Source organism: Brienomyrus brachyistius, chromosome 10, assembly GCF_023856365.1.
Source record: "Brienomyrus brachyistius isolate T26 chromosome 10, BBRACH_0.4, whole genome shotgun sequence".
NCBI classification, from domain to species: domain Eukaryota; kingdom Metazoa; phylum Chordata; class Actinopteri; order Osteoglossiformes; family Mormyridae; genus Brienomyrus; species Brienomyrus brachyistius.
Genome location: NC_064542.1, coordinates 10118587 through 10130680, shown reverse-complemented (window position 1 = coordinate 10130680; position 12094 = coordinate 10118587). Strand labels below are relative to the sequence as shown.

At 43.4% G+C, this 12094-nt stretch overlaps 1 protein-coding gene across 4 annotated transcripts in view; it reads right to left on the bottom strand.

The window, feature by feature from the left end:
• Positions 1-12094, bottom strand: part of macrod1 (mono-ADP ribosylhydrolase 1) — a 71266-nt gene that overhangs the window by 56743 nt on the left and 2429 nt on the right. For all 4 annotated transcript variants that reach the window (XM_049027858.1, XM_049027857.1, XM_049027856.1 and 1 more), the window contains exon 3: positions 10499-10609. In XM_049027858.1, coding sequence (XP_048883815.1) covers positions 10499-10609 — 111 coding nt within the window. The remainder of the gene's footprint in view (positions 1-10498; positions 10610-12094) is intronic.

The window sequence follows — 12094 nt, the reverse complement described above, 5'->3', positions numbered from 1 at the left end:
AGCAACAAGGTGAACAGATTTGTGAAGTACCTCTTTTATTGTGTATGCCTTTTGTTAAGGGAAAGGTCATAGATGCAACACACTGCAACATGTTTACCTGCAAAGGGTAAGGGTTAGGTCTTTCTTCTGATGATATTATTATTATTAGTATTATTATTAATAATATTATCATTAATAATAATAACAACAACAGGCTTGAACTAGCAACCTTGCGATCACAGGCTTAGCCTGCTAGGCCACACACAGCCCCCTATCCTGTTCTAAAGAAGAATATAATAAAAAAAGGAAAAAAAAACTAACCAATGTGGTGATGTCATACAATAAAGACTGTGATTGGTTGAAGAAGTGAAAATGAAGCACCTCCCTTGTTTACCCAGGGGCTCGGCAAAATCAGAATGCCCCATAATCACACACCAACACACAGGGGTTGATTCCTTATGATCTTCACACCAATGGCTGACATATCACATCCTAAACTGCACTGATTTAAATACACATCTCTCTGCATACCCGTGATACAATTTGATTTTATGTTAATGAAAGCATGATTTTCATTATTTATTTCATAAATAAAGCTGAATCTCTTGTCCTATAACAATGCAGTGCATACACTGAGTCTCCATCCAGCAAAATAAAGTGCTTCGCTTATGCAATTCAGTAAGTAATTCAGTACAGCTCCACATACTGATTTACACACACACACACACACACACACACACACACAGGAGAAAATAATTGGGCTGTCCCTGTCAAGTTTGCTTGAGCACCTGCATTTCACTCAATTAAACAGAGCTTCCATTCTCCCAGTTTCAGGCAAATACAGGAGAATCGGGGCATCTGATATGGAAATTGGCAGGTTGATGTCGTCTGTGACGTTTCCCGCCTGAATGGCGGCTGCATCACTGTCACTGGCCTGAAAGACAGTGCTACGTTACGTATTAGCCTGCGAGGGCATGAAATCAGACTGCTCCAGAGGCAAAGGTTAACACCAGAAAATGCAGAATGGCTGGACCATCAGGCACACATTTTTATATGCAAACGACCCGGTATTCATCATTAATGCATGATTATTATCATCTTCATTACCTTACCATAATCCTTCTAATACACATTCCTTCATCAGCACTTCCACTTACAGATTTGCACCGTTACACAGCAGTGTGTTCATCATATGGGTGCTCCTGCCCCTCCACCCCCACATACTGTAAAACTAATCAAAGCACAAGCTCTGAGTGGACTTACTGTTATCCTACATAGATATAAATACTCAAGAACATCCATTCAGTCAGACCGGTGGGGATTCAAAGACTATACAGAGAAGCATATGCTGTTATGGTAGGTACACACACACATACACACATACTAAGGGCATTTCCCAACTGTGTGTTGAGTATGGGGCAAAACATGCAAGCTCAGCACACACAGATGAAGCCGGGAAGCATGAGGCAATAATGCCATGTGTTAAGACTCTACACCAGCCTGTTATGCGTCATCTATGCGTGCATATAACTACAGTCAGGACATGAGAGGGTTAATGCGGGGAACTTATGCCACATCAGCTGACAGACTGTAGCAGCACCAGGGCACGATATTGACCCCTTACACTATAACGGCTGACTGAAGTTAAACCTCTCTGAGCGGTCTCTGCATGAGGGCGCCATCTGATCAACAGCGAGACTCCTTGTGCATTACCACACTGAGGCAATTAAGCTAATTAGTCTCATTGAGGGCTAACGATCCAGCTTCCTCAATACGAGCTACTATCCTGTTACAAAAAAGGAAAGAAAAAGGCTGCAGCAGAGATTTGTATCATGGTGCTGGGGGTCCTGCGGGGTTCTCAAGTAGGGGAAACTAATTGTCATTCATGCCAAATTACAGCGATACATTTATAGATGCATCACTTGTCATGGATCTTATTTTTGCCCCTTTTACAGCAGAGAAACAGACAGACAGTGATGGAAGTCACTGCCACAGACATCCGCCACCCAAACATCTCCATGTGTCTCTGCAGCCTTGGGTGATCTCTGCACTCTCCACTCAGTCACTGACCTGACGGTACCGCCACCGCGGTAAATCCAGAGCGACACGCGGTACTGGTACAGCCTCCTCCCAAGGTCTCGCTTCACAAGGCTCCCCACGCAGGTCGGCTCTCCTGGAAGCGTGCCTTAGGTTTAGGGACACCTTCACGGCTACGCCAAGGTCCGCCGACTGCGAGCACGGACGTGGGGAGTGTGAACATCTGCGTGTCAGCAGGCACACGGCTCTGCGCTGGCCTGCGGCTCCACCAGCCTTCAGATCTCATTAGCTCCACGCGTTTTCGCAGAGCGTACGGCACAAAATGCACTTTTTCTTTTTTCTTTTTTGGGTCTTTCGCGGATCTGTGGCAGCCGCTGCCGCACGGGATAGGTACTCTGCAGAGTCATGATTCACGTCTGGTTGTGCGAAGCAGGACCTGGCCCCCCCCCCCCCCCCTCCCCCCCAAAGCACACACACCAAGTGCTCCAGAGCGCCAGACACCACTATTCAAACCGACAGATTGCTGGGACTTGGAGAGGCATTTAAATAGTATCGTGCCCACAATGGGAAAGAGCCTATCACCTCACCTGACGCTGCAGGAGAATTTGACTGTTACGGAAATGTGTGTAAATTATACATCAGTATGCCCTGTCTGATAAAAAATTCACAGGCAGTAATATGCGCAGGTCACGCTGCATGGATCATTCCTGACACAGACTTAGCCCTGCGGACCCAACAGCCCACCCCAATCTTGTGAGCAGAGGGACACTTAGGAGATCAGGTCCTGGGTGAGGAAACAACGTTGAATGCTGCAGGTGTCCTGCTGAAGGCTGTGAAGACAGCAGGATGCACACATGCTGAAATGCGAGTGCAGCGCAGCAGGTAAACCACACCTCTCGCCCTGCAGCTACTGCACATATTTTCTTCGGTGGCTAAGGAGGAACACCTATCTACTGAGACTCACAGATGCTCCAGTTTTACACTTTTGTAATACACAGATGGATATTTTGAGGTGATTCAGATTAAAGATATAACAGCAAAACTCTTTCTTGACCTTAAAACCACTAATTTTTATGTTTAAAAAACCCATTTCTTCCACATTCCTCCACAACCCAACAAAAACCTTTACGGAGTGGGAGACTAACAGAGAACTGTCATTGAAAGCCCTGTTTTTGTTTACTTTATTTGAATTATTTGGTAACTTAACAATAAAAACAGCTACCAACAGATAAAATACATTTTTTACAGAAAAGGTAACACCAGGACAGCCTAAGCCTCATGAGGCGATTCATACATTTTTGATGAATTCGCACTGATTGGTAGAGAGCCCCAATGAGGTTTTCCACAGACAGAACCCTAATATCTGGAGAGAAGCCTTAATTCCACCCAACCCAACATGCCGCCTGTTCAACCAACCGGTGATCATCATGTTATCGCGGCCGCAGCCACCTGCATTTCTCAGGTTTTACACCTGAGAAGCAGGAGGCCTGCACACGCTTACAGACAAGCTGGTCTGTCTCAAAGGACGACTCGCTCTGTAATTTACTGGCCAGCCAATCAGAGATGATGACCCCCACCCTCTCCCATCCAGGCGAGGCAGCACCGAGCGGCTGAGTAGTGTAAAAAGAGTCTTTCAATCCCCCCCCCCCCCCCCCCAAAGCACAGCCCTTAAGTGCTTGTGGCTTTTTGTTACTGTGTTTTATGGAGGAAACACAGGAGCCAAGGTGCAGTAAAAATGTGGTTGGAGGAGGCGGGGCAGAATGGTTACTGTAAATCCGATTCTTGGTGAGAAATACAAACACCCCTCCCCTTCTGAGTGCACTCCGTATCGATCAGCCGGAGTGAGTGCCCAGGCCCCCGTGTGCTCCGTGGTTCTGGCCTCCCGGCCGCCGCTTCATGCCTCCTCAGCAGATCCGCTACCAGCATACCTGTCCACGGGTCCCTTTGCGCCGCTCCTCTAGGTTTGGGTGACGTAAATACCTTGCGATTCTCCCTTCAGTAACTGAAATGCGTTTTATACTTTAATTCATTTCCACCGAGCTGTACAAGTCACACAGAAACCAAAGGACCATTCTGTCCTAATTATTCCCATTACATGTGACACGAATAGACATGTAAATTTGCAGAACATATTTCAATGTCACATCGTTCTACCTTAATTTCCCGCCAGCTATGAACTCTAACCGGTTTCCAGCCATTTGACTGCTACAAACTTTTACTAAAATGACATGTGCAGCCTTAAATACTCACACCTGTTTTTTTATGCAGCTATATAAAGGAACACAGGTTAGGTGCCGTACTCACCTACACTGACAAAAGACAAGCCTGGTGACACAACAGTGAACGAGATCCCAAGGCACACCAGGGTCTCGGGACAGGCACATGTACTGGGGCCCGGCCAGGGCTTACAACTGACCCTTAGACCCCATCTGTCACCCAAGACAGCCTGTTAATATCTGTGACTTTACAGGGGCACCAGGAACACTGGGTGGATCAATGAGGCTGGGATACACACATCCAGTGAGCTCAGAGCGACATACCGCCAACGAGGCCCACCGCAGTACTCATCCGAAACAACTTGTCCTTCACTCATTTCTCTATGACTACTCCTTCCACTCGTTCTGTCTATCCCTTTCCTCCCCCCTTACCTCACGTCCCTCCCACATTCCTCTCCCCTCCCTGTGACTCCTCGCATTTTTTATCCCAGCACTGCCTCCTCTTCAAGCAATCTGGCTGTGCACTGAGCTGTGACAGACCCTCCCCCACTCCGGCTCCCCACCCCACTCCTCCCCTCCAGAGCCACGCAGCATCTCTCCCTCTCCATCTCTCTCTCCTCTACATCTCTCCCTCTGTCTTTCTACCTCTCCTCCCCCCTCTGTCTTTCTCCCTCTCCTCTCTCTCATTCTGTCACATTCTACCTCTCCATCTCATTCTCCCTCTCAGTCCGTCTCCCTCTCCCTCTCAGTCTCCCTCTCAGTCTCCCTCTCAGTCTCTGTCCTATTCTCCCTCTCTGTCCCATTCTCCCTCTCAGTCTCCCTCTCAGTCTCTGTCCTATTCTCCCTCTCTGTCCCATTCTCCCGCTCAGTCTCCCTCTCAGTCTCTGTCCTATTCTCCCTCTCTGTCCCATTCTCCCTCTCAGTCTCCCTCTCAGTCTCTGTCCTATTCTCCCTCTCTGTCCTATTCTCCCGCTCAGTCTCCCTCTCCATCTCCCTCTCCGTTTCACTCTCTTTCTCCATCACCCTCCGTGTCTCATTCTCCCTCTCTAATTCACCCTCTCTAATTCTCCCTCTCCATCTCCGTCTGTGTGTCATCCTCTCCCTCTCTGTCTCCCTCTCAGTCTCTGTCCTATTCTCCCGCTCAGTCCCCCTCTCCATCTCCCTCTCCGTTTCTCTCTCTTTCTCCATCACCCTCCATGTCTCATTCTCCCTCTCTAATTCTCCCTCTCCATCTCCGCCTGTGTGTCATCCTCTCCCTCTCTGCTTCATTCTCCCTGTCTGTCTCCCTCTCCCATGTTGACTGGAGTTTCTTCAAAATGCCCAGCAGAACGTCACAGAACCAGGCACACGTTGCCAAGCGACATACGAAACACGCTTCGGTGGTGTCCACTTAACGGCACGTTGACATACTGAGCCATAAATAAATGTGTTGGCACTTTCTGAGGTGTCCCGTGGAAATAATACCACTGTAATTACCAGAAAATAACAAACTGGTTTATAGTTTATGATTGCTGGTAATTCTCTGTTCATTAGACAGCTATATTTCAGCATAAGCTTTATTAAACACTTAGGCATAACTAATGTTAATACAATAAATTGGTTTTGAATGTCATCCAAAGCACAAGGATCCTGGGTTTGGTGTGCATTAATTAACATTTAAAGCATTAAAGGTTTAATGCCTTAAGAAGATTTTGTCCTCTAAAAAGTCACAAACACTTTGTTGACCAGCAGACAGCCCTCGATGGTACACATTGGACCTCAGTACATGCACAGTGAATGAAGAGACAGCTTGTGGCTTTCTGAAAAGTTCCTTCCGCTAACACTAAAAGAAGTTTTGAAAATATGCAAATTGTCAGTATACATTATCGGCAGATATCCATGCATCACTCCTAATTAGCCCCCATGTGCTGTTACTCATGAACCCATGGTACAATAAAGTAGAGATATTCCTTGATGAGTGCAAATTCTTCCTGGAGAATTGTATAAAAATCAGAAAATGAACTAATCTTAGTCCATATATTTAAAACGCCTGAACAAAATTAGTAATTGTTTGACTGTATGTTCTATACATGGTTATAATCTCCATAAGGGTCATTCAGACAGGAAAATGCCCATACACACCTTAGTTACATTCGCTTTCATTCTGAAATGTGTCATGGTGAGAAGTGCCACAGTAAAGCAACTTCAGACTTAACCATCTTTCTCACTTTGAGAGGGAAAGATCGATGAATGACATTGCATCACCTCAGATTAGATTTGGGACCAGCTAACCTCAACCTATTTGCATAAAGAAAAAGATTAAGGTGCCCTGGGGTCAGAACCTGGGGGCTCTAAATCTTCCCAGGAATACAGATCAGTTAGGGCTTCATCTGTGCCATTATGACCAGACCTCTCATTCCACAGCCCAATTACATCACCCACGTAAACTACAACAGTGTAAGAACTTCACAGCCTCACATGTTTGTTACAGACATTCCATGGTTGTATTTCATTTTATTGGCCCACAGTGAAGGACATACCAACAAAAGTTCAAGATAATTAATCAGAAGGCACCAAGTAATATGTAATAAAGTTATTGTCATCAATGCTGGTATGTGTTAGTGATCTTGGAACAAAGGATCCGTCACTGGGGTGGTAATGTGTAGAGCATTAAAAGGTCCCCCCCCAAGCTGAACCATAGGATCATTCTTAACTACTTGCTTATTGACTTCCATACCACATTTTTTAAATCTGCATGAAGTGCTGTCCATCTTGGGCACCCATAATTAACCACCAAAGCTATATAAACCTGCAGCATTAGCATTTCATTTACCCACAGATTTCCAAACTGTATCACAGAGGATTGAAAGGCAGCAGATGCAGCAGATTGGGACTGAATAGCTGTAAATGACGTCTAAATTCATCCTAATCTATCAATTAACTTTCCTATAATGCTGCAAGTATTAATGCAGCAGAATAGTTTTATTTAGGGCACTGTGTGCAATATAGGACATTATTTTGACCTGCATCTAGACAAAGTATTTGTCACAGTCTAATTTTCATCTATAAAACATCAACTATGCAGAACGAATTCATGACTTCAACACAGTTACAAAAATATCATTGTTTATATTATGTACCATTTTATTTAACACAGACCGGGTATTCTAAAAAATAAAGGTTAACAAAATACACTCCAGTTTCCACTGTATTGTTACTGCACTCATTCTATTCCGGCAAAGAAAAAAACAGTTTTTTTTTTATTAAGTGTTTAGTAAATATTTACATGTGTATAGAGACTCCACATGACACAATCAGCTGCAGAAGTTCAGGGGAAGATACGGAACATCCACTCGTACAGGTGAAGCCCCATGAAATGACTGTGATGTTATCATCAGTGCTTTGACACAATGAGAACCCAGCTCCACACTGAGAATGGCTCGGGGCCAAGAACACACAATTTCCATGCTGATTGTCTCCTTTTTAATTTGCATGAAAACACCAGGATAGAGCTCAGCGCAACAGTACAGATACATTGAGACTCTTTGGGCCATTCCCCCAATGCAAACGACACGCTGGGGTATTTGGAGCAAATTAAAACCAAATATATAAATAAAACACACCTGACTGATGACAGATGACTGGGATGAAAAGCAGACCAATCTTAAGTCTTTCTTTCCCTGGGTTTTAGGTCAGTGTTGTGAAATCTGACACCATGCAGAAGGTGAGGACAACCAGAGTCCAACTCGCAGACTCATTCAGTGGGTGCTGCACATGCTACTCACAGAAAGCCTTGGGACACTTCCTTAATTCTGTAACAATGCTGCAAATTTGGTTTCATAACAAAAGTCCATTGGCAAGCAATGTTTAACATATCCTCATGAATCTTCCACACAGACATTTTCTTTTTGTTAAGTGTCATAATTTTTTTTTTTGACTGACTCATTCAGTTCTGTTTTTGTCATTTTGCTATTAATTACAATTGTAGTCACTGCCTCCCAAAGGGATAGTAAACCCGTTGGTGTTTTATGTTATTGCAAAGACGTTACTGTACTAATTAAAAAGCACCAAATAAGACTGCGTGTTACTGAACCTTTTAACTCAGAACAGCTCTTTTGGAACTATAATTCTGCTTTCAAATTATGACATAAAATAAATGTTTTACTTAAAACTACTGGTTGTTTCTCATTATAAAACCAATAAATCTGCGATATTTTTACTGAATTAAGCAAGCTTCCCAAGATTTTTCATGAGCACTGTAGCCCTACAGTGCAATAAGGGCTTACATTCTCCTAACACAAGCGTGACTTTGCGTACAGCAGCTTCATCTACCATTTCCAGTACATACGTATACATGTGCACTGGTGACAGGTGTTCATTAATTCATTAATGCTCTGTAGGAACATGCACCTGTCTGGACAACCCTGCTTTCATCAGGCTCTGCTGGATTCTCATCACTCTTTCATTCTGTGCTCTCCATCATCTCACTATTTTTGTTTTCCAGAGACCCCCACCACCATCACCCCTGATATCTCCCAGGTAACTAATTGCCATCGGCTGATTTAAGACACTGACGGGGGAGCACGCAAACACAAAATATTCACACAGGTAATAAACCTCCAATCCACAGACCCTCAACCCACAAATTGCAAATTGCAAAAAAAATAAAAAAAAATATCTACACGACAGCTCATTTTAAAAATCACCCACACACGGGAAATTACAAATCTAAAGGCAAATTATCACTTTTTCAGAGGAGCTCTCTGTTGTAAGGTTTGTGGGGTGAAAGGGACGTAAGACGCACACATCCGGCTCATAGAGCATTGGAAGCGAATCACAAAAGGCACATTGAAAGCTAAGCAATGAAATCAGCACAGCCATCAGCTCAGCATACCTCATTGTGCATGAATGTCATAACTGGGACTGATGTCTCCAAGCCTGCCCCATTCGCACAGCAACAAATGATGTGTAATCTATCTGTGGTGTCAGGATTTTGTGCATAATCTTCCTTACATGCTCAGTTATAACTGTGTGTTTTTGCGGTGATTGGGGTCCATTATGTCTGCCACAGTGCATGCAAACAAGTTGGTAATAGTGCCGGACTGACATTTACGACCCAAGTATGTGCTTAGCATTGAAAAATGTGGGAGTCAGTGAGTCCCTGTGAAACACTTGATTCATTCCTGCCACCTGGTGATCAATGTGAGTAAATACAGGTCAGTTTAGAAGGTTGCCAAAAAACCGACACCAAGAATAATGGGAGATACTATACCCACCTGACACAATTTCACTAAAGCAGGAAAAGATATTTTATTTTATTAATACATCCCTTCAGACGTTTAGATACACCGTTCAATTATAAACTGTATTGATCCTGTTATCTGCTACTTATCAAGTACCATGTACCAGAAAAATTATTAAAAAATAGGTCTTTGTCAAGTACTGAGTCATTATCTGGGGCCTATCAAACATGAAACACAACAGGGTAAAATTTGGATGAGATGACAGTTCACCTCATGCCAAATGCACATAACCACACAAACTACAGGCCATAGAGAGTCTAAGGCTCAGCTGATCCATGCAACTTCTGAACCATAAACATGAATGTGAATGTGCACACACACTGCACTAGGTACAGAATTGATCAAGGAAACCCTGCTGTTTATGGGATCAGCACTACCTACTGAGTCAACATGCCTCTTGAATTGTGGGTACATTGTAGAGAGGTAATGGTAACTGCATTGGAGATTTTCACGTTAAACGGTGCTCCGGATTAAACACTGCGACGTATTAAACACTGCTCTGTGTTAAACACAAGCTCTGTAAAAATTTGCTACGTTTACATTTGATAAACACTAGTCAAACCTGTTCAAGTCTTCATACTTATTCTTTTATAGAATTTCACATAATATTTTCCCATTAATTAGATACATTGTGCTAATGAGCCATAAATTCAGTTAGTACACTGGACTGCGAGTTAGAATCATATAAACTGAAATATAATTTAACTACATGTTGAGTGTAACTAATTCTCTAGTCACAAAGTGCACTGTTCATGCTAACTTTTATACATTTTAACAAGGCCTTGCATGCTAACGAGCATCCTGACCATGAGAAGGCACACCACATACCCAAAAAGAAGGTACTTTTTTAAAGCTATGTGAGAAATCCCACACCTAATAAAAACGCTAAAAAACAAAAGGTCTGCTGCTGGAAGCTCAAATCCAGGTGGGCACAAATGATCTCTGCTCAAGCTCAGCGGAGCACAGACCACGTGGTATTCTTACCTGCGTTAACAATGGCGTCAACTTCCAGCCGGGTGATGTCACCTCTGAAGAGTGAGACCTTGGAGTTCAGTGCCTCATTAACCTGGTACAGAGGTTTTTCAGTAACTTGTCCTTGGAAAAAAAAACAGCAATAAATAAAATGTATTTAAAATCAAATTATTTAAATCATTACAGCTCTCCATTTGGAAACATCCATCCATCCATTTTCCACACCGCTTATCCTACTGGGTCGCAGGGGACCCGGAGCCTATCCCAGAAGCAATGGGCCCATTTGGAAACAGCACCAGATATATCCAACATATCATCATACTCATCATCATTTTCACACCGCTTTTCCTGGTGAGTACAGGGACACATGTAAAACATATAAACTCCAAGCCTTGTCTTCCAAATGAACTCCTACTTCAGCAGGCTGCTTACTGCCAGCAAAAACCACAGGCACCGGGCGATCTCAGGACCTTACCGTTACCATCATTCATTGAGACAATGCCTTGGTATTCATTTAAGCATCTTCAGAACAATCTACTCAAATCCTAATATATATAGCTATGCCTGGCTAATAAAGTGAATTCTGAGGTTCTGAGATATCCTTAGATTTGAAGGTGCTAATTCTCATCTCTGCTGCTTCACACTCAAAAACCTGCTCAAATGTATCCTGGAGGTCAAGAGCAAAAGGTTTTGTAAATAACAGGAACATCACCCCAGGGTGTTAATGTACATCCTGATTTTGCAGAGTTCGATGTGTCCCTGGCGCAACAAGGGAGGGGCCTGCATTTCACTTCTTTAACCAGTGACACTCTTCATTGTATGATATCACCACAAAAACCAGTGCTTTCTGTTAAGCAACGAGGTGAACAGATTTGTGAAGTATCTGTTTAAATTGTGTATGCCTTTTGTTAAGGGACATGTCATAGATGCAACACACTGTAACATGCTTACTTGCAAAGGCTGTATGGAACCATGTAAGGGAGTGTCTTCTTCTGATGATGATGATGATGATAACAACAAGGCTTGAACCAGCAACCTTGCGATCACAGGCTTAGCCTGCTAGGCCACACACAGCCCCCAGGCTGATGGCCGGAAGCCTCGAGTTTGAAAATGAGAAACACTGAACCAACATGGTGATGTCATACGATAAAGACTGTGATGGTTAAATAAATGAAAAGCAAGCCCTTCCCTTGTTTACCCAGGGACTTTGTATATACACTAGGGGTGCATTCTGTCAACTAGCCCAAGATTCATCACAATAACACTGTCACGAGTCAATGCATCACAAAATTACCATTGTATTTTGATGGTTAACACTCCAATAGTGAAATAATGGAAGGACTAAAGATTTACAACAAGCCAAATGTAATTAACAGGTACTAACTGCCTTTAACTACCAAGAATCAATCAGTATCTTGAATAAAGTTGTTGCACACTTCAACTCCAAGGTTGTATGAACTATGTGTGGCCTTGTCAGTACAGGAAGTACACATGTAAAGAAATGTCTCGAATGAAACATTTGACTTGTACTTTAATAATTCAGAGATAGACACTTCATTGCACTTATGAACTGCAATTAACTTGGCACAGACAACATAAACAGCATAT